The sequence below is a fragment of the Octopus bimaculoides genome, chromosome 11, assembly GCF_046866305.1.
Source record: "Octopus bimaculoides isolate indiv1 chromosome 11, ASM4686630v1, whole genome shotgun sequence".
Lineage (NCBI taxonomy): Eukaryota > Metazoa > Mollusca > Cephalopoda > Octopoda > Octopodidae > Octopus > Octopus bimaculoides.
In genome coordinates, this window is record NC_142938.1 from 3,049,313 (window position 1) to 3,075,894 (window position 26,582).

General features: G+C 38.3%; 2 protein-coding genes across 5 annotated transcripts; one reads left to right on the forward strand and one right to left on the reverse strand.

Annotated features, from left to right (window-relative positions):
* Positions 1–391: 391 nt before the first annotated feature.
* LOC106872111 (rRNA-processing protein FCF1 homolog) lies at positions 392–14,998 on the reverse strand. Of its 2 annotated transcripts, XM_089359231.1 has the most exons (9): positions 14,694–14,998; positions 10,227–13,306; positions 5,183–5,256; positions 4,576–4,641; positions 4,014–4,162; positions 3,462–3,534; positions 2,633–2,720; positions 1,651–1,745; positions 392–532 (listed from the first exon to the last, which is right to left on the reverse strand). In XM_089359231.1, exons 3-9 carry the CDS (start codon positions 5,215–5,217, stop codon positions 484–486), a joined length of 555 nt encoding a protein of 184 aa, XP_089215357.1. In that variant the 5' UTR covers positions 5,218–5,256; positions 10,227–13,306; positions 14,694–14,998; the 3' UTR covers positions 392–483. The 2 variants fall into 2 exon arrangements, with proteins under 2 accessions (XP_089215357.1, XP_014774462.1); XM_014918976.3 differs by lacking the exons at positions 10,227–13,306; positions 14,694–14,998 and adding an exon at positions 6,406–6,543.
* On the forward strand, positions 6,596–26,493 carry LOC106872110 (argininosuccinate lyase). Of its 3 annotated transcripts, none has more exons than XR_016243550.1 (2): positions 6,596–6,733; positions 20,082–20,219. XR_016243550.1 is itself a non-coding variant. In XM_014918975.3 (2 exons), the coding sequence occupies exon 2, from the start codon at positions 24,793–24,795 to the stop codon at positions 26,440–26,442; it is 1,650 nt and encodes a 549-aa protein (XP_014774461.1). In that variant the 5' UTR covers positions 6,596–6,733; positions 24,581–24,792; the 3' UTR covers positions 26,443–26,493. The 3 variants fall into 3 exon arrangements, 1 of the variants encoding a protein (XP_014774461.1); XM_014918975.3 differs by lacking the exon at positions 20,082–20,219 and adding an exon at positions 24,581–26,493; XR_016243551.1 differs by lacking the exon at positions 6,596–6,733 and adding an exon at positions 24,581–24,716 and having other exon boundaries at positions 20,089–20,226.
* Positions 26,494–26,582: the final 89 nt, after the last annotated feature.

Consider the following 26,582-nt stretch of genomic DNA (forward strand, 5'->3'; position numbering starts at 1 on the left):
TATATATAAATATACATATATATATAAATATACGTATATATATAAATATACGTATATATATAAATATACATATATATATAAATATACGTATATATATATGCATATATATATATATATATTTACATGTATGATGATGATGATGTATATTCATATATATACATGCAGATGTATATATATATATGCATATATATATATATGCATATGCATAAATATATATGCATATATATATATATGCATATATATATATATGCATATATATATATGCATATATATATATATGCATATATATATATATATGCATATATGTATGTTCAGAGCTTCATTAATGATACTGCGCAATGATATGCAGACGGACGAAACATTTGAAGAGAGAAGACATCAGAACACCTAGTGTTGTTTATATCAGAACACATAGTGTTGTTTATAAACAATATTTATTAACAATAAGAATATAAAGCTCTCTCACACCCACAACCTTGTCTTTCAAACCTTTGGAGCTCCATAGGCATCTGGCATTCTTTCTATTGAATATCTGAAAAATATAGAAAGAAAATAACAAAAAATTGCTCAGTTAATAATATTAATGACTGAAAGTATGTGCATATAAATATGTTTAGTGAAAATTAATGACTTTTGCCTGATTTCAAGCACATTTTATTGGTGGGTGTCGGATAAGTTTGTCCATTTATTTTAATCCTTTCCAATATTATTTGAATTAACATGAAAAATATTATTATTGAAGTCATTTATGGCATTTTTTTCTTTTTGGTATCTTGACTCTTTCTCTACGGCAGTACCGCTGTTTGATTTCTTTATCTATCGGTTTCTACTAAGATAGAGACGCGAGTAAAATTAATAATAGAGCAATGAAAATAAAACTTTGCAAACAGCAATGCCACCATAACTAACGTGGAAACCATGAGCATGCTTTCAAGGGAGATAATAAGAGAAAGACTTGAAAGTCAAAGTAAGATCATAATACTTCATGTAAAGTAAATATAACAAATAATTCAGAATCCGTGATCGGTACCAGACCAATCCAAAAATCTAATCAGTTTGTACCAGTCATGAGGCCAAACATCCCTGAAAGTTTCATCCGAATCTATTCAACAGTTCTTGAGATATCTTGTCCACAGACAAACAAAGAAACAATACCTCCATCTTCACTAAGGTGGAGGTAATAATAATAATCTTTTCTACTATAAGTGCAAGGCCCGAAATTGGTTGTCGATAACATCAACACCCGTACTCAGCTGGTACTTATTTTATTGATCCCAATTGGATGAAAGGCAAAGTCAACCTCGGTGGAATGCGAATGCAGAACGTGAAGACAGACAAAATGTTTAGTGGCATTTCGTCTGATGTGCTAATTGTTCTGCTAGCAGGCCATCTTAATAATAATAATAATCCATTCTATTATAGGCACAAGGCCTGAAATATGGGAGGAGGGAATTGGTTAATTACATTGACATCAGTGTTTCATTAGCATTTAATTTATCGACCCTGAAAGGATGAATGACAAAGTTGACCTCGTAGCGACAGAAGAAACACAGCTAAGCATTTTGCCCAGTGAGCTAACGATTCTGCCAGCTGGCTGCCATAATAATAATAATAATAATAATAATAATAATTTGCAAAGCCAATACTCACCCTCCTTTCCGCAAGAACATTATAGGAACTCCAGGGATTTTGCGAATGCGCCGTTTTAAATCTTTATCACATGTACCAACAATGTAACATTTGTGCTGAGAATAGAGAAAGAAAAAAAAAAGCACTTGAAAGCTATGCAACATCATTCTTCGATTCTTTCTTTATTGGTTTTCAATCCGAAGCCTCGAAGAATACTGAGAAACCTCATGACCAGCGTCAATTATTTTCACACCAGAAAATTGCAAAAAGGCAAAATAAATTCAGAAAATGAAATAAATTGAATATCAGGATGTTTTTCTCTAAACACTCTACAGATTTATTTCTGTGGCAGCTTTGGTGGTATTTTCACAGCCGGATGCCTTTCATAACACCAACCATCCAGTAGAGTGGACTTAGTGCTTTTTACGTGGCACAAGCACAGGCGAGGTAAGTTTTGGTAAGGTTTTTACAGCTGGATGCCCTTCCAAATGCCAACCACTTTACAATGAGGACTAGATGCTTTTCAAAATGCAGTAAAGCATCTTGCTCAGCAAGATAACAATTCAACCATCTCACCACCTTTTTAATAACAATAATAATTTCTTCTACTAAATTATCAACCCAAAAAGGATGAAAGGTAAATGGCGTAGTGGTTAAGAGCACGGAATACTAAACCCAAGATTCTGAGTTCGATTCCAGGCAGTGACCTGAATAATAATAATAATATTAATAATATTGAAAAATACCATAGGTCCGAAAATTTCCCCAAGACACCTGAGGAAGGCTGGAGGGTATATCAGCCAAAATGTTGTGTTAACAACAAACAAGATGAGGACAAATATCCGTCAAATGTAAATAATTCCACGTCTCTTAAATATAGAACTTGAACCTCGGTGGAATCTGAACTGAGAATGTAAAGACACACGAAATGCAGTTAAACATTTTCCCCAGCATGTTAACAATTCAGCCAGTTCACCACCTTTTTAATAATAATAATAATCACCTGAGTCACGTGTTGTACCAAGCAGTCATCAGCGTAGGTACCTTTGTGGAGACATGACAACCGTTCAATACGGGAATCTTTTAGGATTCTGAAATGGGAAAATAAGTAACAATAATACATCAGATTCAAATTACGATGAAAGTAAACAAACAATATTTGCTTTAGAAGCGTTGAGATGTATTGAAAGATACAGAAATAATTTATTCTCAAATTGCCCACTAACAAACAATTTTTAGGATTTATAAATCTAGCTTTATAAGACACTAAAGGTAAAATACTTGATGTGTAATCACAGGGATGTGAGTTCAAGTTACATGGCTGGCCGGTAACAAATTTTTCTGCAATATATGGATAGTTTATCCTGATCATGTTATTGTATTAGTATTATTGTGCATTTAAAAATAAATTATTTCTGTATCTATCAATATTTATATTACTGACTAGAGAAGAAACCTAAAATGTAGCAAAATACCACAAGGTCATGGAGCAATATAACCTTGCTTCGAAACAGGCATGGGTGACAGGAAAGGCATCCAGCTGTAGAAAATTTACCCCAACCAATTCTGTCCACTACCCCCCCCCCCCCTGCAAATATAGAAAAGTGGGGTTTGATAACCTACAATCCTTAAAAGACAAAGTTGATAAGGCTTTGGCTAACCCAGGGGTATAACAGAAGATACATGCCAAGGTGTCACACACAGAACTGAACCTGAAATACATGATCAAGAAGCTAGCTTCTTACCACATAGCCACATCTATTTTAAAGGCCAGACAACACACAACATTAATTATTAAATGAAACAGGTAGAAAAAAGAGTAAAGGTCTTACTTTAAGGCAACTCTGTATTTGCTGCCAAGTTTTTCTAATTCTCCAAACACACAGTCTGTCACATATGGTATACCTGTAAAAAAAAGGTAAGATCTGGCGTTTATCTATGAGGTCACCTAAAACCAGCAAGACAAGTACTATCTAATTTTATACAGCAGCCAAAAAGAATAACATGGAGAAGTTATAATCATCGTTTTGATCTTTGCTTTTCCATACTAGCATAAGCTGGCCAGAGTTCACCAAGGCAGATTTTCTGCAGCAGGATGCACTTCCTGTGGCCAACCCTCAACTACTTCCAAGCCTCTTTGGTAAGTAGGGTGGGATGAAAAAACCAAACCCAACAAAGGGCAGCGAAACCCAGGAGAGTCAATGACCATCCAATTACGAACATTTATGAATCTGCATGAAGACTTAGAAATTTCTCATTTGGTGCATATTTAGCTTAACAGGGTGGGTTGAACAAGGTGCTTCACACTAGAACTGAACCCTAAACCACATGGTTGCAAAGCAAATCTAAATATACAAATAACACAAAGAAAGGAAAACACTTACATTTAGCATAAAGACAATCCATGAGACCCTTGAAAAGGTCCACTTTGTTCTTGACTGAGAAATGTATGAAATTTGTGTCTAGCAGAACCCGATAGGGTGGACCCAATTGGGTGTTGTAAGTGAAAAATAATGCAGAAGAGGTCTGTGGTCTGCAAAAGAGAAAAAGATTAAGTGATTTCACACAGAGGGACAAATACATATTATCATCATTGTTTTAACATCTATTTTTTCATGCCTGCATGGATTAGATTAGCAGAGTCCAAGAACACAACACACAGCCCAGTCCAGGAATTGAACTCAGTACCTCATGATTGTGAGCCCGATGCTCTCACCACTGACTCAAAATACACACACACACATACTAAGGATTCTCAAGCTTTCTAACTTCATGGGACACTGGTGATCAAAAAGAAAATACCTTGATACACTTTGCATGAAAATTTATAAAAAAAAAAAAATTATGAATTTGAAAACATCTGGAAAACCATTTCTGGCTTTGTTTCATTTTGCATTTATGAATAAAAAAAAAAAAGATTATGAACAGCACAGAAAAATTACTTACGCATCTCGAACAATTATATCACTTTTGTCAATTTTCTTCTTTTTAGGTTTTTGCTGATTATGTTTTCTGTTTAAAAGAAAAAGATATACAACATATAATAAATCTCTGAGCGAGGTATAAACAGTAACTGCATGACATCATGAAGTATATTTGCCACCTGAATGTGGCTAACCCTAAAAATACACTGGATGCCCTTCCTCATGCCAGCCACTTTACTGACTGTACTGGCTGCTTTTTACATGGCATGCATTACTGCTAATCTAGTCACATTAATCACACATCTTGTAACTTCGAGATTTCAATGGCATGTTTCTATATTTTTAGAATGACATTGTAGGATAGGTGTGAGAGTTGGGATCTGGGCAGGTAGAATATTTCGGCCAGATTAAATTCTTCATTATTACCAAAATTAATTGAAACAAAAACAGCATACCTCAATAGAAATATCGTAACAAAAGGTCTAAGTGGACGGTGTGAATGACCACACTGTCCAGACTCTAGGCCCGAGACCCGAAATTTTTGCAGCAGCAGTGATAATAGTAATTAGAAAGATAATTACAAACACAAATTAGGCTCGGAGTACCAAAGTAATATAAGAGACACTTACATCCGAGCATCTTTCAAACTTATTATCCGTTTCATTGAAGCAAATTTCTTGTTACTTCCTGATTTTGTTTTCGCCTGAAACAACGAAACATAGAAATGTTGAAGACATGTTGTGCCAGTGGCACGTACAAAGCACCATCCAAACATGGCTGATGCCAGTACTGCCTGAAATTAGACTTTAAGACAAAAACACATACAACATTCAATTTTCAAAATAATAATAATTTCTACGTTAAGCACAAGGCTTGGAATTAAGGTGGGAGGGGTTAAGTCGATCACATCGACCCAGTGGTCAACTGGTACTTATTTCATCGACCCCGAAAGGATGAAAGACAAAGTCAGCCTCGGCGGATAATAATAATAATAATGATGATGATGACTCCAGTATGTACACTTAGAAATACCGTTTAAGTATAAAAATATATTTAACAAGGATAGTATTGTGGAGTTACATGTAAGATCTATTTAGTCGCTTCTACAAGAATCTTGTACTTAATACTGTTATTGGAATATACAATATCTCTCTTAATGTATATATAAATTGAAAAAAAAAATTAAATCTACATATCTTCTGTTTTCCTGTTTATATTTTACTTGTGAATTTACGACCCAAATGAATCGGCGATGTTTGATTATTTTAACGAATAAACAACGTGTTGCTCGTATGAACATAGTGATAACAATTAGTACACAACATTAATTCACCAAAAACTTGTCAAGGCGATCTATCGTTTTGATTACATTTTACGTCATTTCTAATCTACGTGCGTTTGTATATGTTTCTGAACAAGATCGTCGCTTTCCGTAAAAGGGTTTTAGGGTTAGGGACGACCGTAACCCTAAAACCCTTTTACGGAAACATTGAAGTCGATCTTCAACAATATTCGAACACAGAACAGCGAAACACTAAGATATCGAACTAAAAGGTATTACGTTAATGTATTGGCCTTAAAAATCAATTAACGAAACCATAATTCATCGAAAAAAATCACCCTCATCTCCTAAGCGAACTCCATAAGAAACGAAACAAACAAATACATGGATACATGTAAAGGACCGTAAACATGAGAAGAAACAGGGATATCTTATATTTTCTATTGCGAAATAATAGTAAACATAATATATCTTCCTCAAAAATAATATATTCTTCCGCAATAAGCAAGAAAACATCATAAAATAAGACATTAAAGAGAGAATTCCCAAGACATGTGCTCGCATACTCACCATCTTGGATGTAATATTTCAGAGAAAGTCCTAAATTAATTTCTGTCACAAAAGAGTTCCACTCTAATTAAAGCACGACACGGTTGCTTTTCTTAACCTCTCCACGCAGAAGAGTTGGAAAAGTTATGCGAAACAGGGGCAGTAATTTATATTGCCAGCCTCGAGCAGCCGATGTAATTGGCATGGTTTAATTGGTGGCAGGTGCTTGGAAGACTCGCACCTGACGTCTAGCATTTATATCCGAAGTCGCCGCCGAATATCGCTTCCACTTTTATTAACGACGTCCATTAATTTACTGCAACGAAAATGCTGTGAAACTTCTACAAAGGTATTTCCTTTCGTCGTCTATCATTATATTTATGTTATTCTTTCATTTTTGCAGCGTGTGTGAGTGTATATATATACTTGCAATATATATGTTTTATGGCTATTCAAATATATTAAATGTATGTATACTTTGTATATGCATGTGTGTGTATTTTGTATGTTTGTGTGTATGTATATTTGCGCGCGCGCGAGCGCGTGTTGTACTGAACTCCCAATGTAGCGTGCATTATGAATGAATGCTTAGACGAATAATTATTGCATATGGATAAAAGAGAAAGTAGCGTGTTTGTTTATGTTTTTATGTTTAAGATTAGAAGAAATGTTGGGTGATCGATAGATGTTTTCGAGCAATAAACAATTGAATGGAGACTGTTTGTTGTATTTGACGGGCATGAAGAGGTGGGGGTGGGGGTAAGAGCGCTAACACCCACGGAATATTACATTTATTACATCCAGCTTCGTCTCTATCAGACGATCTCTGAGAAACTTGAATACATACGTTAAATGAGAAGCACTGCATAATCGCTCCCCCATCATGCAATGCACATATACAAACATTCCTGCATGTTATCTACATGCATGCATGCATATATACACACGTGTGTGCGTATGCATGCGTGCGTGTCCGTGTGTATGTTTGTGTGTGTGTCGTCTTTTCGTTTTTGTTTTAAGTGGTGAGGGTTGGCAGTTTCTCTATTGACCGTAAAAATGTGATGACGACTTACCGATGCCTGCAGTTAACTCAACATGTTATCACATATGACAGTGTGATAACGAGTAAATCAATAGCGGAGTGTAATCGTTTATTGCTTTTGTGTGTGTGTGTGTGTGTGTGTGTGTGCTTTTTCCCAATCGTATTTTCCAAACAACCTGGCCAGTGACTATTCAACTTATATAATTGCATTTGAGGCGAAAATAAGAATATTTATGTCTACAAAAGTGTGTCATTGTTTCTTTCTTCTTTCATATGTTTAGCACGCGCTGGCCTTGAATATTCAACATGTAAGCTCATACGTACGTACATACATACGTGCATGCACTCTACATGTGTGTGTGTATGCAAACATATATGAATGTGTTTATGTATGTGTATATATAGATAAATAGATAGATAGAGAGCGAAAGAGATAATTATCAGAGTATCAATACAACGTGGGTTATGAATAATAAATATGATTTATTGTCGTTCTATTCAAATGCAAGGAAAGCTCCGTCCGTCCGTCCGTGTGTGTGTGTGTGATTAAGAACGTTGCATGTTTGAATTAATTCATCTCTAAATTGTTATCGCCAGGGGTCTCCCGTTGTATTTTGCTTCTTTGCCTTCTTTTAATCCAAATAATTTATTCAGCAAATTCGTTTGATGTTTCATTCGGCTTTTGTTATTCTATTCGCTGGTTCTCTCAACCTTTTTTATTTATTCATTTATTTTTTTTACCTCTGGACCCCTTTGATTACTGTTTTATTCTGGTGAACCCCCATAGTCATTCGATGTTTAAAAACTAGTTTTATGGACACCTCTTTCAAAATCCCTATTTTGCTTTTCACATATTAACTCATGTAGGTTGACCTATGTAAAATGTCAGAGAAAGAAACCCAACGAACATTCTTTTTTCACGGGCACCTAAACTACAACTGTGGATCCTAAATTTACTATTTCGCTTGCGTGGCCCCCTTACATGAACCCCCCCCCCCCCCCCGGGACCACATGGACCCTGGTTGAGAAACACTATTCTACACTTTATTTTTGCATCTCTCTCTCTCTCTCTCTCTCTCTCTGCTTAGAGAAACCATGAAAGCTCGACCTGCCATGTCTGTCAAATCCGAAAATATGCTCCAGTCATAAAAGGGCCATCGCCAAACTTACACATTTCGGTTGGGTTTAGTTAACCATTGAGCGTTGCCTCGTGAACGATACAAATGCATGTGCTTTCATTTCTTGAGGTAGGCGGGTTGAAATACTTGGATGAGGTTGCACGCTTTTCCGAGTTGGCGGCCTGCACTTGTCTCGTTCCTTGATTCATGTGGCATGTCTGTGGACGGAGTGATATATTTATACTTCTCAAGTGTCATTTACTACACGATCGCAATTCGCTCGTACGCGATTACAATCATTACCTGGACGCGGTGGTGGGGGTAGGGAATGCGAAAGTTCGTTCCTGTTCTGGTAATTCTTGTGCATCTGGAGTTCACCTCAGCTTCACTCCGTTAGGGCAGGATGTAGTTTTTATGTTTTCGTTAACTTACCTCAGTCATTTGACTGCGGCCATGATGGAGCACCATCCTGAAGAGTTTTTACTCGAATGAATCGACCCGAATACTTGTTTACTTATTAAAGCCTGGTACTAATTCTATCAGTTTCTTTTGCTGAATCACTAGTTACGGGAACGTAAACATACCAACACGGGTTGTCAAGCGGTGATGGGAGACAAACACACACACAAATATCACGACTCCTTTCATTTTCTGTCTACAAGGCTTTGGTCAGCCCAAGGTTATAGCAGAAAACACTTGCCCAAGGTGCTACGCAGACGCAATGGGATTGAACCCGGAACCATGTGATTTGGAAGCAAACTCCCTACCACAGAGCCACGCCTGCGCCCATATCAGTGCTTTTCTAATAATTACACTCGAATCTTGTGCATTTAAAACGATGAACTCCAAAACTGATCCTTCTTACTTTATGTCTTTAATTTTTTTTTCTCTCAGTAAGAATGAAACAATAACATTTGTTGCTCGTAGTTTGTTCTGATGTGGCTTCAAATGAGCTGCAACTGATGATAAAATGGTTCCTGTATTGGTAAGTTCTCTTAAATGATCGATGCAGGACATGCTACAATTGCTGCTAACCCCCCCCCCCCCCCCTTCTAATTTTGTTATTTTACGACCGGAAAACAACTGCTTTGATAACCTATCAGGAAGTTGAGTTTATTACAGAATATTTTTATGCTTAACTGAAGAAACATGCTTTATTAAATTGGTTTTGTGAGCTCGTATTTCAACATTATGCATTTAACATAAAGTTCTTTGATGTCCTGTTTATTTCTCTCACTCAATTTGAAAATTGGGGTTCGGATTTCCAGAATTTTTGTGAGTTTCCATTGTATTTTGACCATTTACTTATTGTATAAATGAATGAATATGGAACCGTTGAAACGTGTAAGCTTTTCAATCATGTGCCACTGTGCGGCACGTTCCTTAAGCAAGTGTCGTCTACTGTAGCCTTGGGCCTACCAATGCTTTGTATGCATGTGTGCCTTCGTGTTTGTGTTTGTTCCCTCTTTAGCTTGACAACTGGTATTAGTTTGTTTATATCCCTGTAACTTGGTGGTTCGGTACAAGAGACAACTTGAATAAGTGTCAGATTTTAAAATCTAATACTGGAGTCGATTTGTTCGACTAAACCCTTCAGTGTAGTTCTCCCGGCATGGCTACTGCCCAATGGCAGAAATAAATAAAATAAAAATAAAAAATAGATGTAAAAAAATATTTCTTACTTTTTTTACACGTCCGCAACTGCTGCCAACAGCTTCCTGTTCAGTTTGATATACCAAAGAGTCTTTACATGGCTGCACAATAAGCAAGAAATAGCAGCTTTAATATATCTCACTTCACACTTTACCGTCTTAGATATAGTGTTGAAAAATATTAGATCATCCCACTTTCTTTAAGATAGCACTAATATAAATTCATTAAGAAACACCTGTCACGACACCTCTACAGGTGAAAACTATCTCTTGAGGCAAACATTGACCAAGCACTACCACTATTACCTGCCTACCGGTGCTTTAAGCGTGGAATTCGGTCATTCGTTATAGGCGCGGGCGAAGCTGTGTGGTAAAAAGTTTGCTTCCCAACTACGTGGTTCCGAGTTCAGTCCCACTGCGTGGAACCTTGGGTAAATGTCGTCTACTGTAGCCTTGGGCCAAACTAAGTCTTCTGGGTGGATTTGGTAGACGGTAACTAAAAAAAAGTCCATTGTGTATGTGTGTTTGTGTGTGTCTTTGTCCCCCCACTACCGCTTGACAACCAGTCTTGAGGTTTACCTTCTTGTAACTTAGCAATTTGGTAAAAGAGACCGATAGAATAAGCACAAGGCTTCAAAAAAGTAAGTCCTGAAGTCGATTCATTCGATTAAAAATTCCTCAAAGCGATGCTCAAGCATGGCCGCAATCTAATGACTGAAACCAGTAAAAGATAAAAGATATGTGAATGCTGTTTTAATATTGAGAATTATTAAAATATTTTATATAATAATTTGAAATGAAATTTCATCAGCATTTCAGTTTTACATTGTTTTTTATGAAAATATTTTAAACCATTAACGCGAGCATCTAATTAATTGAACAACAGTTCGTTCAGAATGTAATATCAATTAAAGTATTGGAGAAGGTTGCACTGCAAATATCCTTTAATCTCTCTGTAAATTTTACTGATTGGCCAAAACTTTCATTAATATAAATTTGTAAATCATCATCATCATCGTCGTTGTCTTCATTTAACATCCGTTTTCCATGCTGGCACAGGTGGGACAGTTTCACAGGAGCTGGCAAGTCAGAAGATTGTATCAATCTCTACTGTCTAGTTTCTACTGACATAGTTCCTATAGCTGGATGCTCTTCCTGACGCCAACCTCTTTACAGTGTGTACTGGGTGCCTCTTACGTAGCACAAGCAGCAGTGAAGTCGCCAAGTAACTTGTAGGACAAGACCCCTCAACTGAGGTGGGGACTAAAATCGAGGGAATTAAAAAGGCGTCTTGCATTAGAACGAAAACTTGACTGCCTGGCTGAATAAAAGTTTGTAATGTGCATCAGAAGTAGTATTATATTAAAATAGCCATCTGTGTATCATGCTTAACGCATATACATCGCGAAAAAGTGCAAATTAATTGCAGTATTTGTCCAGATATATCTCTGTTATGGACGCACTGTAGTTAAAATTACAAATATTTCAATTGTAGATGTTACTGTTGGATTGTAACTCCAGATTTTTTAAAATTAGCCACAAATACAGCAAGTAGTCCGAATTAAAAAGAAAAAAGTACACAGCTGTCCTGGAAAGTAGGGCCATCCGCTAATTGTAGTCCAACTTGGACATTCTGTTCACTGAGGGCCAGACTCTATTTTACCCTAGTTGAACATTTTGGGGTTGGAAAATATGCTTGCTTTTTTATTCCTTACTCTCTCAACAAAAATTAAATTTTTATGGTACATTTATAAAAAGGGTTCCGTCAATGCATTTAATTTGAATTTAGAAAGCACTGAAACAACAAAGAGCCATTTTCTCTATTTTGGGTTAGAAATTCCAAAATTTGTCCGAATCACAAGACCGAAGAGATTTCTTCTAATTCACCTCGGCCGCAATCAACCGAATCTGCAACAGTTCCACAAACTTTCACTCCTTTGGCAGCTGATGTCGCGGAACCTACACAACTTGATATATTTCCCAAACTTGATTTGTATGGATTAGATATGATGCCATGTCAACGAGAATTAACAATGTATCATCCTAAAGAATGCAGTAAATAGAGAAAAACGAGACTTCTGTGCTTCGTGCTTCAGTGGCTGACTTTGGTTAGAATTCTCAGTTCAGTCTAAGACTGCTTTCTGCTATTGTTGGCGTCGTTTTTGTACATCCCAGAATCTTGACAATCGTTTGAAGTCGAGGGATTTATTAACTGGTTCAATGCTTTGTCAAAACGGATTAATGTCAACGCCTATTCATAGAGACTCCGACAACAAATACGTATTTTTAAATCGTATTTACAATAATATATTTCATAACGGCACCGAGGAACTCTAATGTCGCTTTAATGAACACAACACAACGATATTTACTGTTGTAGAGGCTTTGACTATTGAACCAGAAACATTTTTAGAAGTTTCAAATTTATTTCCTATTTCTGAACTCGTAAGCATAAACAACTTGGACAGCTCATTTTACTACGAGCTATTCATTGCCAAACTTTTACATTTTAGAAAACATTGCTTCTAAGAAGTTGTCAGATGTCTGTTCTTCCCTATATCCATTTAAGGCTGCTTTTCCAGACGTTTACAAATTGTATGCTGCATCCTCTCCATTCGCTGCAAAGAATGCGTCTTTCAAGTCTCTTTCTCATATCGGCATTTTATGACACATTAACAAAATAGCAACCTTGTTATACTTATACACATAGATAGTGACACGAGTAAACTAAACCTTGACAAGTTTTTTTTTTTAATATCTCTGTCCCGGGCGTGGCTGTGTGGTAAGAAGTTTGCTTCCCAACCACATGGTTCTGGGTTCACTCCGACTGCATGGCACCTTGGGCAAGTGAGTTCTACTAGAGCCTCCGACCGACCAAACTCTTGTGGCTGAATTCAGTAGAGGAAACTGAAAGAAGCCCATTGCATATGTATGTCTGTGTCTGTGTCCTCCACTATCGCTTGACAACCGGTGTAGGCGTGTTTACGTGCTCGTAACTTAGCGGTTCGGCAAAAGACTGATAGAATAAAAGAAAGGATACTGGGTCGATTCTTTCGACTAAAATCTTTTAAGGCGGTACTCCAGCATGGTCCCCGTCTAATGACTAAAATCTGTAAAGGATAAAACATAAGTCAAGTTAAATTAAATTAATTTTAACGCTTTTTTTTTATTTATCTAATAACTGTGTTAGTAATTGCTAATTAAGTTATTTTACAATCAGTTTATAAATTTCGTATATCAGATTTTAATTGAATATAATTCATTTGATTAAACTAATTAAATTATTTTACAATTATTTTATAAATTTCGTCTACAAATTTTCAATAGCCTAACAAACTTTAGAATTCGTCTTACTACATTTGGTTTAAATATAGGGCAAACCTTCTAGATTATTCATACATTGATTAAAATATCGATGTTATTAAAAATTAAAAGTGATTAAATAACGTAAACAAAAATCATCAACAAATATTTTTATCAACATAATATTTTAGAATTAGTGGAATTTCAGAAGTAGGACACCAAGTAGATTACCAGAACCATCATGTTTTAGTTTCTTTCTTCAACTATTTCTTCCGATTCCTCTTGAAAACGATTGTAATTGCGATTTTAAAAGTACAGCCCCTTTTCATAGAACTCTAAATTCTGACCCGTAAATTCGAACCGTAAATCCTCGGCTTAACCCAAAACCTTAAACTTAAGACCATAAATAATAGTTCTAACTCTTAACTACATAGACACGCGTACACTCTTAACGTAATTCTCAGAGAGATTCAGTGCGGCACAGAAGTGACAAAACTGCCCTTTTCAAATTACAGGTACAAATTCATTTTTGCCATCTTCGTGGACTGGAGCAACGTGAAATAGAGCGTCTTGCTCAAGGACATGACGCCCTGTCGAATATCGAAATGGTGAACTTACGATTTCGAGCTGAATACCCTAGCCACTAAGCCACGTGCCTTCACAGCTTGGACGCACTGATGATGGTGTAGCAACAGTAGCAGTGGCATTGTTGTATTGGAGGCAGTAAAATGGTTCTGGTAGTTGCATAGAAGTGGTGTTAGTATGCAAGTATTGTGGCTAATACTATTCTATATTATTGGGATGAGGAATTATGTACATTATTTACAATGGACGGATATGCCCACGGGCATATAGCGTAGAGGATTAGAGCGCGGGCTACTAACCTTCGGATTCTAAGTTCAATCCCAGGCAGGGACTTGAAAAAAATGATATCAACAGGAAAATAGCATCAGCAACATACTTTAGGAATGAGAACAGTGTACCCCATGAGTCAAAAAAAGGGTTGGGTTTGAAATTCCACCAGAACACCTGATGAAGGCTGGAGAATACATCAGCTGAAACGTTGTGATAACAAACAAGATGAGGACACATATCTGTCCATTGTAAATAAGTATTGTGGAATAGTGATGTTTGTAGATTTGTAGTGGTACTCAGGTGGTATAGTATGGGTAATGCTACTGTTGTGGTACTTACGGTTTTGTGATGTTGTTGTTGTTGGTGTTACAGTACTGCTAATGTGGTCGTACTAAGAGAATTAGTTTTGTGGTTGCTGTTGCTGTAGTATGTGTCGTAGCTGTAGTGTAGCTAGGGAGGGACCTAGGAGGCGGCCCGCCTCCGCCCTGAACGACGCTTTTATTTTTGGGTCTCCTGTATAATTTTGTACAAGCAGCGCAGGGCCGAGGGTGGAGAGGCAAACTCTAGAGCTGCCCCGGACGGCACACACTCTGGCTGCGCCACTTTGTGGTGGCGCTTGTTGCTGTTGTGAGAGTAGTAATAGCAGCAGCAGCAGCAGTAGTAGTAGTGAGGAGCTCGTCTAGTATTGCTTGTTGCTGATTTTGGCAATGGATGTTGGTGGTGGTGGAGGTGATGGCGATGTTGGTGTGGTCGGCGGCGGCGGTGGAAGTGGTGACGTTGTTGTTGTTGTTGTTGTTGGTGGTGGTGGTGGTAGATGAAGAAAAAAGTTAAATGCTCAAGTTGTCTGATCATGCTGAAACTTCTATAACGTCTGCGCTGGGGTACGGCACTACCCACTTCCCCACTCCATACACATGCATCTATAGACACACACACACACACACACACACACACACACACACACACACACACACATACCTACACATTTTCTACCCAACAATACTTTTAAACCACCTTCTTCGCCCTCCTCCAATTCACTCCACCGTTACCGCATTGATTTATCGATCACATGATATATACGATTCGATCTCTCCTGTTACAATCTACACCTCTTCCCCCCCCCCCGTCACTCTCCCTCACAGGCAAACACATACGTATAATACATACATAGATACATACATACATATATACATATACATACACGGACACTTATATATGAACATACACATACACATGCAAGCACACATACACACACTCTCTCCTTCTCTATCTTCCCCCATCACCTTTACTTTGACAACAAAATACTCCTTTTCAAAATGTTAAAGCAGACGTGTTTGGTTAGAGGTTATCTCTCTCTCTTTTTCTCTCTCTCTCTCTCTCTCTCTCAGACTCTCCCTTCCTCTCATCCTTTCGCTCCCCTTCTCGCTCTCGTCTTCTTCACACTATATCTCTCTTTCTCTTCCACACAAATCTATCTCTTCTCTCTCTCTTTCGTTTTCCTTCCCTTCACTTCCATTCTGTCTTTTCTATTTTCTTTTCCCTCCAGCTCTCTCTCTCTCTCTTTCTCTTCCTCTCTATTTCTTATCTTTAACTCTCCTACCCTCTTTTTCTCTCCTCATCCCTCTCTCTCTCCACCCCTCTTCTTTCTCATCTCTCTCTCTTCCCGACCCCCTCTCTCTCTCTCCTCTCCCCTACCCTTCACACAATAACTCAACGACTTTCTCCAATACATTTCTCTCCCGTCTAACTATTTGACTTCATTCCAGTCCAATTTTAGTTTCCAATACTATATTGATCTCTTAACTACAGAACGCCTTCTCCGAAATTCCTTCTGTTTGGGGAACAACTTGACATCATTATCATCATCATCACCATTATTATTATTATTATTATTATCATTTACGGTTTGATGGATGCGACAGTTGTTTCCTCTTCTTACACCTGATAAGAGTTAGGTGCAGTTTTGGAAAACATGCGCAGCTAAATTTTCAAGGTTAACAAATTCTTCGTAGGAATTCGGTAGCGTAGCTGGGGTGGTAGTGGTGGTGGTGGTGGCGGCGGCGGTGGTGGTGGAGAAGTGCGGAGGGGCGTCATAACCCCCCCCCCTCGTCCCACCTCACCCAGGTGACAGATATATGGGGGGAGGGAGGGGTGTCACTTATGAATCTGCGGTTTAAGCCTGTATAATACATATGGCTTGTTGGGGCCCGGGGTCCCCGCAAACTCAAAGGGCTGCCCCGGACTGCACACACTCTAGCATTGCCAATGTAAGTATCTTTTATCCTTTACTTATTTCAGTCATTAGAACACTCGTCGTCATAACCGACGGAGTGCCAGTTCTGTCTACAAGGTGTTGGTTGGGACGGAGTGCAATGTTTCGTCGCAGTCCTTTTAACTAACATGACGATGTCAGGACATCAGAAGCGATTGTATATCATTTTGGTTGTAACCATTACAAAAGCGATGATTCTGGCACGTGTTTTCCCTTCTTTCTTTGCTTTTTAATGTCCATTCAGTGAAAAACCTCAATCATTCCGGTTCCTTTCCGTTTTGTTTTTCTCTTTTTCTGTGTGTTTTTTTTCTCTCCTTTTTCAACTTGTTTCCTCACACAATAGACATTCGGTGTTGATACGTCAATTATTAAAACACTGATCTCGGTTTTTTTGTTTGTTATGGAAAAATGAAGTCTGACTTATTGATTGATGTTTGGCACACACACACACACACACACACATACATGTGTGTGTGTGTGTGCTTTCTGTTGTTTGTGAGCAAGTGTCATAGAATATTTTTATCTCTGAGGCGAAAGAGAGGTTCAGTAAGTAGACGGAAACTGCGTGGAAGCCCATCGTATATATGTGTGTGTGTGTGTGTGTGTGTGTGTGTGTGTGTGTGTGCGTGCATGTGTGTTTTTATGTTTGCGCTGTTTGTCTCTTACCACCGCTCGACAACGGGTGCTGGTTTGTTTACATCCCTGTAACTTAGCGTTTCAGCAAGAGAGACCGATAGAAATACACTGGTGGGGAGGGGGTCTATTTGTTCGATTATACCCTTCAAGGCAGTGCACCAGCATGGCCGCAGTCCAATCGCTGAGACAAGAGAATAAAAGAAAGATTACAACAAAGCACATCCATCTTGTGTTGTTTTTGGAGACATCCGTATCGTCGAGAACATTCCATTTGGCCATTTTGCCAACAACAACACTCACGCATACATTTATCTTTCATCTTTTACTTGAATCAGGCATTGGACTGCGGCCATGCTGGGGCACCACCTTGAAGAACTTTTGTCGCACGGATCGAGCCAAACGCTTATTTTTTTAAAGCCTGGTACCTATCCTATCGGTCTCTTTGGCCGAACCGCTTGGTTATGAGGAGGTAAACACATCAACACTGTCAAGCAGTGGTAGGAGATGAACACATCCACAAAGGCACACGCACACACACACTCAGCCGACCTGAGGTTAAACAACAAGAATGGTTTCCTCTCTAGTCGAACTTGTATTCTGTCGTTTCAGTTATTGAGGGGTACCTCCTTAAAGGTTTTAGTCGATTAAATATATTGCTAGGCTTTGCGGTTAGGGTGTTGTGCTTACGGCTGCGAGATCGTAGGACGGTATTTTGTGTTCTTGAAGAAAACGCTTCATTTCACATTGCCCCAGTCCACTCAGCTGTAAATCTGTCACCCTGCGACGGACTGGCGTCTTGTTCAATGAAAACAATTGTGATTTCGGTTACTTACACGCCATAGAAACTGGATAACTGGCCCCGGGGCCCAAGACGGTGATATTTGCCAAGGAGAATCTGCTTCAATAAATCACATAAACCAGAAATGCGTCCTCTCCCATTCTGCTGGTTTTAAATTTCAACAAAATTTCAATTAATTGATCTTATTGGAATTATCTCCCTTCTTTGATGTTTCTTAGAGGGAGTCTTCGTCTGCTAAGTGTATAGATAATCGAATTTAATCGATTTTTTTCAACTGACTCCATTACATATGTGAGACGCTACTGTATTTAGTTTGCGGGTCGCTACCCTCGAGTATTTTTTTCTCAACTTTGTTATTTTGTGTAATATTTTTATCAGAGTCTCAGAACTATGGTAATTGGCAGCGAAGAGTTGTAAGGGAGAGAAGGAAGGAGAGAGAGAGAGAGTGAGTTTATTAATGTCGCCACCATGATTGGGGAGGAAAAGTGAAGAGAAGAGGGGGAGCAAAAAGGGGGTGGGCGTGTATGAAAGTGAGTTAGTGATCAAAGAATATCTATTATTGGTAGAATTATGGTATCGATGGCGGCGAGAGGCAGAGAGAGAGAGAGAAAGATAGGAGGTAAGAGAGAGTGGTACGAAAGTGTAGTTGAGGTGGGAGAAAAGGAAGGGGGAGGTTTCTGTTATTGACATGGCAAGTGTTAGTGAGGTGGTGGGGGGGGGGGGTTAAACCAGAGAAAGATTGGAACTGATAGGCGGGGGGAGGGGGACCCACTGAGAGGGTGTCTGTTCACTGATGAAATTCGAGTCTTAGAATATAGCAGAGTTCCATTGATTAGTTTTCCATCAGCTCCACTCGTTCCTTCTTTCCAATACAGAATGGTTTTTGCCTGCTAGATAGGCACCAATATCTGTGGATATTGATCAAATAGACATAGTTTATTGATCTCTGTCGGATAAGCACAGCCTATAAAAGATATCAACTGAATAGACACAGATTGTATATATATATATTGTTCCTCTTCAACCGTTAGTTAGTGGCTGGTGGATGGTGACTGGTTGCATGATGGACATGAATTATAAATCTCAGTTGGATGCACATGGTTTGTTTTATTCAGCTAGATAGACACAGTGGATAAATGTTGTTTGGCTGGATAGATATTGTGTATGTGATACGTAGATAGGCATGGAGGCCAGATGTAGATGGGCAAATAGGCACGGTGTGTAGTTATTGAAACTGGCCAAACAGACACGGTGTGTAGACATTGGCTAGACGAATCGGATATTGTATATATGATCTGTAGATAGGCAGGAAGGGTAAATATGGATGGGCAAATAGATATGGTGTGTAGATATTAACTGGCCAAACAGACACGGTTTGTAGATGCTGACTCGGCAAATAGAGTATGTGGATATTAACTGGGCAAATAGATACAGTGTATAGATATTTGCTAGTCAAATAGTTGCAGTTTGTTTATATTGGCTGGGCAAATAGACTCAGTGTACGGATGTTAACTGGGCAAATAAACACAATATATGGATATATGGATATTAAATGGGCAAATAGACTTGGGATATAGATATTGACTGGGCAAACAGACACGGTGTGTAGAAATTAACTAGACAAATAGATGCAGTGTGTAGATATTTGTGAGACAAATAGGTGCAGTGTGTTTATATTGGCTGAGCAAATAAACACAGTGTATGGAAATTAGCTGCGCAAATAGACACAGTATGTAGATGTTGAGTGGGCTAACAGACACGAGTGTCCATAATGGTTGGGCAAACATATATGATGGGTTGATAAATTCAGTTCATAAAAAGTGTACATGTTGCGTAACTAGAGAGAGATGTCATGTATATCTGTCACGTGGCTAGGCAAATACATGGCATAGAGATGTCGTCTGGCTACCGCCCCCACCACCACCACACAGCTACGCTAATGCTTCTAGCAGCCTTTGTGATACAATACTTCAATGTTGTTTAACAGCACGTGTTCAGGTCCAAAATTTTGTAATTGCAGGTTTGGTTGATGCAAAACTTTATGCCGAGAAAAACGACAATTTTCAATTACATCATTCAGAAAAACGGTGTTGAAGGGACAAATTTGCTGTAGAACTAATGTTATGTTTATGTTCTCGGAATCAGTTTCTTGGAGGTCACATACGGTATGAACTGAAAATGTTGCTGAGATTAAAAAAAAAAAAAAAGGAATCAAAATATGTGGTTTGTAACCTAGTGAAATAGAGATACGACAAATAAATGACTCGTTGTGATAAAACGTGTCTTGTTTTAAGACTAACTGAAACGAAAATTGATTCCACCGGTTACTGCTTCGACTGAGTTCTGTTGACATGAAAGACATGAAGGGAACGGCTTGATTTGAGAAGAGAGAAATCCTTGAGTTCCCGTTTATATAGTAAGTATCTAGTGAGAATTACCAAGCTCTGATTGGCCCAATAAGCTGGTGAAAATGGTGAACGGCTAAATCTTCACTTGACTGAATAGCAGTCGCTACATTAATCTCCCCTACTTCTTGATTGCTGGGAAAGAAGTATTCGATAAAAATAAAACGAAAGCAGTGGTAGTGAAAATCGAATGATACAAATATATTCAAAGGAGTAAATGCTACAGCCAGTGAATCGGAAAATGGATTGGCAGAAATGAACCTTGTGCGCGTGAGTAAGGTACAAGTGGAATCTACGTGTACTGAGAAGAACTCAAAGATTTCCCTCTTCCCAAATCAAGCCGTTTCCTCCAGGTCTTTCACCTCAACAAAACCCAGCTCAAGTTGTAGCCGACGGCATCAATTTCTGTTTAAATTAATCTTAAAATGAGACACGTTTCATCACAACGAGTCGTTTATTTTTCGTATCTCTATTCCACCAGGTTACAAACCACATATTTTGATTCCACCCATTTTCTTGTTTATTTATGTAGAAGTAGTATCATGTATAAGTTTTTGAAATATGCCCTTGGGGATCAGATGTGTGAACGGAAGATATTGCCGAGATAAAAGTAGTGAGAATCTGTGTTAGGAAATTTATTAAAAATCCGTTTTGGCGCCTAAACTCTTTACAGAGCGTAGAGAGCGACCTACTCAATCATAAATCTCTCTTCTTGCCAGGCAAAATGTCGAAGGCAGCTCAGCGACATGTTCCTCTATTCTTACCTCTCTAATGATTCCAGATATTTGTGCACACGGCCTAAGCCAGACAATCAAGGACTTTTGTCGCTACGAAGAGAACGCAGTGATTTCGTATATGTTAAACCGACATGTTGCTGTAAAGATAGCTTTCTGCAATCTCAGAACAGTGTCTCTCTGCCATTCTGTAATTATTAATATTGTTAACTGTAAATGCCCAACGACAACCTTCTTTATGTGCAACAATGAATATTTCAGTTAAATGTTCGCAGGTTTTACTTCAATTATTCATGCAATCAACGAAGTATATCTTCGTTCACCTCCTCGACAAAATCAGTCAACCATACATACTGAACCATGGTGACGGGCTCTTTACGTTCTGAGTTCAAATGCCACTGAGCTTGGTTTGGCCTTTCCTCTTTTAGGAGTCAATGAAATAAGTCCCACCTGAACAATGCTGGTCGTGTGCCAGACACAAAGAATTATTACATTAGGAGATAAATTAAACTAAATGTAATGAATGCATGCATCATAGCGTGGCGTTGAGTTTCTGAAGAGATACGCGTGGAGCTTGGATTCTGTTCATAAATGTAACCATTGGCCACACTTCAATCTCACGCATGTGTTCAGCCACAACCAAAAGTGTGGCGATAGTTGGGTTAATTGCACGTTAGCAAATACTTTATAAAATATCTGTTGGGAGAGGAATTTATAGAGTAGGAAGGATTCTTTAGTTGAGACTTTTATCACATTTAGTATTGAGGCTTCTCTGTAATTAACTTGATATTTCACTGTTCTGAGTTCTAATTCTGCCTGGCTTCTGTGTGTTTTCCGTCCGCCTAAGATAAGTAGAATGGTTGGTGATATTTCGAGGTCGATTTGATTGCTTGTATTAAATAAAACCTATTACTCTTCACTAAAAACAAAAAAGGGGTTGGATTTGGAAAGGGACAATGTATCTCTTCGAAAGAATTCATTTTATATCTAACGAAGTGTAAACTTCCGCATCAACTTATGAAACACACAAAGTCTAACTGAATCACTGAATCTCATCCCTCTCACTGATACAAGGGAGCCAGGCGTGATCTTCCCATCCTTTTTTGTTTTCCAGAATCTAAAATTACTTTATCCTATGTTGCATTGCCTTTCTCAAGACAGGGAATACTTTGAAGAACATTTAGTTATTATTTCTAGCATGTTGAGTGAGGCCCAATAGAAAAGCCGCAAAGGTTTTAGTTGTAGCCCAGTTGCAATTGTTGTTTACCCCGTGGTCAGACCGGACCAAACAAACTTATGGATAAAGACATTCCAACCGTGACATTTACATCTATTTCCCTATTGTTTCTCCCCCTCTTTTCGTTTATTTCAGACATAATATATCTAAGAGTATGTTATTAAACGTCCTTCTTCTTTTTTAAAACGGTTCCTTGCAATATGAGAGAGATTTAAGCCATTAATTCAACTAAGTCGGACGATCAGGTCAGAGACTCCCTTGTCGTTGTAGCAGAGTTCACTATGGTACAAGAAATCAGTCAGGTCTCTAATCTGGTATTACTCGGTGTTTTGGTATGTTACATCCTACGGCGGAGCAGTTTATAGATCGTTGTCATGGAAACCCCTGCAAAAGGGCGTGTCCAAAACCTATCCTTCTCTGAATAAATCTTTTAATAAAAATTTTAAAACAACGCGTGTGTGAAAACGTAGTTAAAGGGAGGAAACTCTTTGGTTTATCCCCCCCCTCTTTCCATGCAAAGGGGATGGTTTCTTCCCCTCTTTTTATAAATTATTTTTTTTTTCAGTTATTGGACTGCTGCCATGTTGGGACACAGACTTGAAGGGTTTGCTCCAACTAATCGACCCCAGTTCTTATATTTATAAGCCTGGCACTAATTCTGTCAGTCTGTTTTGACGAACTGCTCGGTTACGGAGACGTAAACATCGATTGTCAAGTGCTGGGGCGAAGATACACACGCACATACAATATATACAGGCTTCGACATAGTTTTCTCCAATCGAATTCTCTCATAAGGCATTGATCGGCCGGGGGCTATAGTAGATGACACTTACCCTAGATGCCGTGCTGTGAGACTGAACCTGAAACCACGCGGTCACAAAGGAATCTTCGTCTTCATTTGATGTTTATAATTAATCGTTTAGTTTTCTCTGAAAGTTTTTCCCTGAAATGAAAATTAATTTTGGCATTTTGAAGTTTTAATATTACCATTTCCAAACTGCTTTTCTATTTTTAACCCTTTAGCATTTCAACTGGCCATATTCAACCCAAATATTCTATTTATTTTATGTTCAAACTAGCCAGATGTGACCTTTCACACCTACCCTACAATGTCATTTTGTAGTCTTTATACCATCTTAGAAATATTTATTTTGCAATAGAACACTTACTGCGGAGAGACTTTTTGAACAGCCTGTATTTTGATGGTGTAGCTTCACCTTTCTGTGTGCTTCCCTAACAATGTGATTGTTCACTTAAGCATCAGGAGATTTACAGCTTTTCTCCACTGTTTGTTTATGTCCCTTCATTGAGAGTCTTTCAGGCAATTTACTGCTGTTTTCATTTATTATTTAAAGACCCAGTTTGAAAGGTTTTTTTTATATTCGTCCTGAATGACCTGTTTTTCCAGTTACGGTTTTGTGCTTGATGCAGCCTGCACCAATTCACTCGTAGAGTGTTTAAAAGGTTTTGGCATTCATCTGTTTGTTCAGCAAAATTCAGAATTTCTGAATTATTGTTGTTGATTAAGGGAGAATTGTTTATTTGTTTTTCTTTTCTGATGATTTTGTCCCAAGCAAGGCGAGAGGCCACCTTAACATAAAGGGCTTCACTGAAATAAAAAAAAAAGGGGTGCATACAAATTCCAAAGATGTCAGAGCTTACATGGGGGAATATCATAGACAAGAGAAAAACAAGACAATTGAAACTATTTCTAGAGATTTGGTCGGTTTTTATGTTTTGAGTTCAAACTCCGATGAGGTCAAGCTTTGCCTTTCACCCTTTTGAGGTCGATAAAATAAGTACCAGTTGCGTACTTGGGTCAATCTAAGTGACTTACCCCCTTCACTGAAATTACTAGCCTCATGCCCAAATGCATAATTAATTGATGAAAAAACCTAATAAACAAGTCATACATATTCTTTCTCTCTCTCTCCATTGAGTTCATCAAATCAATTTTTTTTCATGCATGTGAAATATTTTTGTATGTTTGCAATATATGTCCATCATAATGTGTATTTGATAAATATATTATGTATGTATGTATGTACGTATGTATGTATGTGTGTGTGTGTGTGTATGTATGTATGTATATAAAGAATGTGTCTGTCAGGAATAACTAATTCACTTTTCTTCTCTTTTACAGGTTGCCTGACCAACTGGAAGAAATTTGACCATCTTCATCCTGTTATTGTAATAGTTTCATTTATTTCATTTTTGTTTTATTTTTCCATTTTATATTGTTTTTTTTTTAATGACCATTGTTTTGTCTTCCAACTCATTGTCTTGGAAACAAGCCATCACATCTCACTGATCCCCTCCGTATTGTGTTCGTTGTTCAATTCTACAAAAACCATCATGCAGAGCCTTTACCGTTCTTTCATGAAATCATTCATTATGATCATCTTCACTGTGACTCTGCTGCTGTTGATTTTCGTTCTGGGTCCAATGAGTGCTTTCTATAGCAAGACAAGAGTCTCAACACAGACGTCGCCCGTCAAGAAGACTCCAAAATCAAATCTCACCAACAGCACCCGCTTCAGACATAATTTTACCAAAAGCTTCCATGAAATATTGCATTTGACTCTGAAAGATGCCATCACTCAACCGTCTGTGGTAAATAGTTCCAAGTTCCATGGAACGCATCTCATAACTTCTCCAAAAGACAGTCTACAGAACTATGGCATTGCTCAAACTGTTGATTACAATCTCTTCAAAGAGGACATCGAATGCAGTAAGGCGTATGCCAAAAGCCTGACAAGGGTCGGTCTCCTCACGAGAAAAGAGTGTCATAACATTTTGGATGGTCTTGAAATGATTGGAATGGAGTGGGAAAATGGGACGTTCGACTTGAAGCCAGATGATAAAGATGTCCATGCTGCCAATGAACGGCGCCTGGCAGAGTTGATTGGTTCAGCAGCAAATAAGTTAAATGCTGGCTGGGATCGCAATGACCAGTTGGCGACAAGTCTTAGACTGTGGCAAAAAAATGCCATCAGTGTTCATAAGAATGATCTTATTGAGCTGTTGGGTGTGATCACTGAGCGTGCAGAGAAGGAGCTTGGTGTTCTTATGGCTGGCTACACAGTAATGCAGCAAGCTCGACCAATCAGATGGAGTCACTGGTTGCTTAGCTTTGGTTGGAAAATCAAAAGAGATATTGAAAGACTTATGGATCTACTTTCACGAGTTGACTTGCTGCCACTTGGAAGTGGGGCTCTAGCAGGAAACCCTTTTGGGGTTGACAGAATGTTTTTGGCCAAAGAGCTTGGGTTTGCTGACATCATAGAAAACAGCATTGATGCTGTCAACGACCAAGACATTATCTTTGAATACGTTGCCTGGGCGTCGATTATGGCAGCTCACTTCCACAATTTGGCTAATGACCTTATTTTATACAGTACGAAAGACTTCGGGTTTGTTGAACTTTCCCATCCATTACACAATGTCCAAAATAATGCCAGTAGCTTTTCAAATGAGAATGCTCGCAGCTTGGAAGAAATCCGTGGTAAAACCAATCACATCTTTGGGGAATACACTGACATGTTGAGTGTCTTGAAGGAATTCTCAAACCTACACAACAATGATTTTTTATCAAATGCCAAAGGAATGTTTGACATTTACAAGACAATTGTGAATGCTTTACCAATAACCAGAGCAATCCTTTCTTCTTTGAAAATAAACCCAGACAAAATGGAAGCTTCCCTCAGTGAAGATATGTTATTGCCAGACTTGGAATATTACATGGTACGAAAGGGCTTACCTGCTGACAAGGCGCACAGCCTGGTTGGAATGTGTGTTAGATTGTCACAGAAAAAGGGGGTCACTTTTTCGAAACTCTCTTTGGCTGAGTTGAGATCTGTCAGTCCTGTTTTTGACCTCGATGTAAAATCTGTATGGAATTATAACAACAGTGTAGAGCAATACACACTTCCAGGAGGGACGAGTCATGCCAGTGTACAGCTTCAAATAGATCAGTTGAAGAAATGGATGTCGTTCCAAAGATAATCGTTCTGCAGACCAATAACCAATCATTGGAATGCTCACACCTACCAACACCTTTCACTATTTGTTAGAAAAACTTTATAAGAATTTCTGACAAATTAATTTATTTATTGTGTTCACTCGTTATAGACTGGGTTTTCTTG

Bases quoted from the DNA above. Each gene is read 5' to 3' on its own strand.
- LOC106872110 (XM_014918975.3), top strand. From the start codon at position 24,793: ATGCAGAGCCTTTACCGTTCTTTCATGAAATCATTCATTATGATCATC.
- LOC106872111 (XM_014918976.3), bottom strand. The intron at 4,642-5,182 runs GTAAGTGTCTCT...TCTTTTAAACAG, and splicing joins AGTTTGAAAGATGCTCGGAT to AAAACATAATCAGCAAAAAC. The intron at 2,721-3,461 runs GTAAGACCTTTA...TTCCCATTTCAG, and splicing joins AAATACAGAGTTGCCTTAAA to AATCCTAAAAGATTCCCGTA.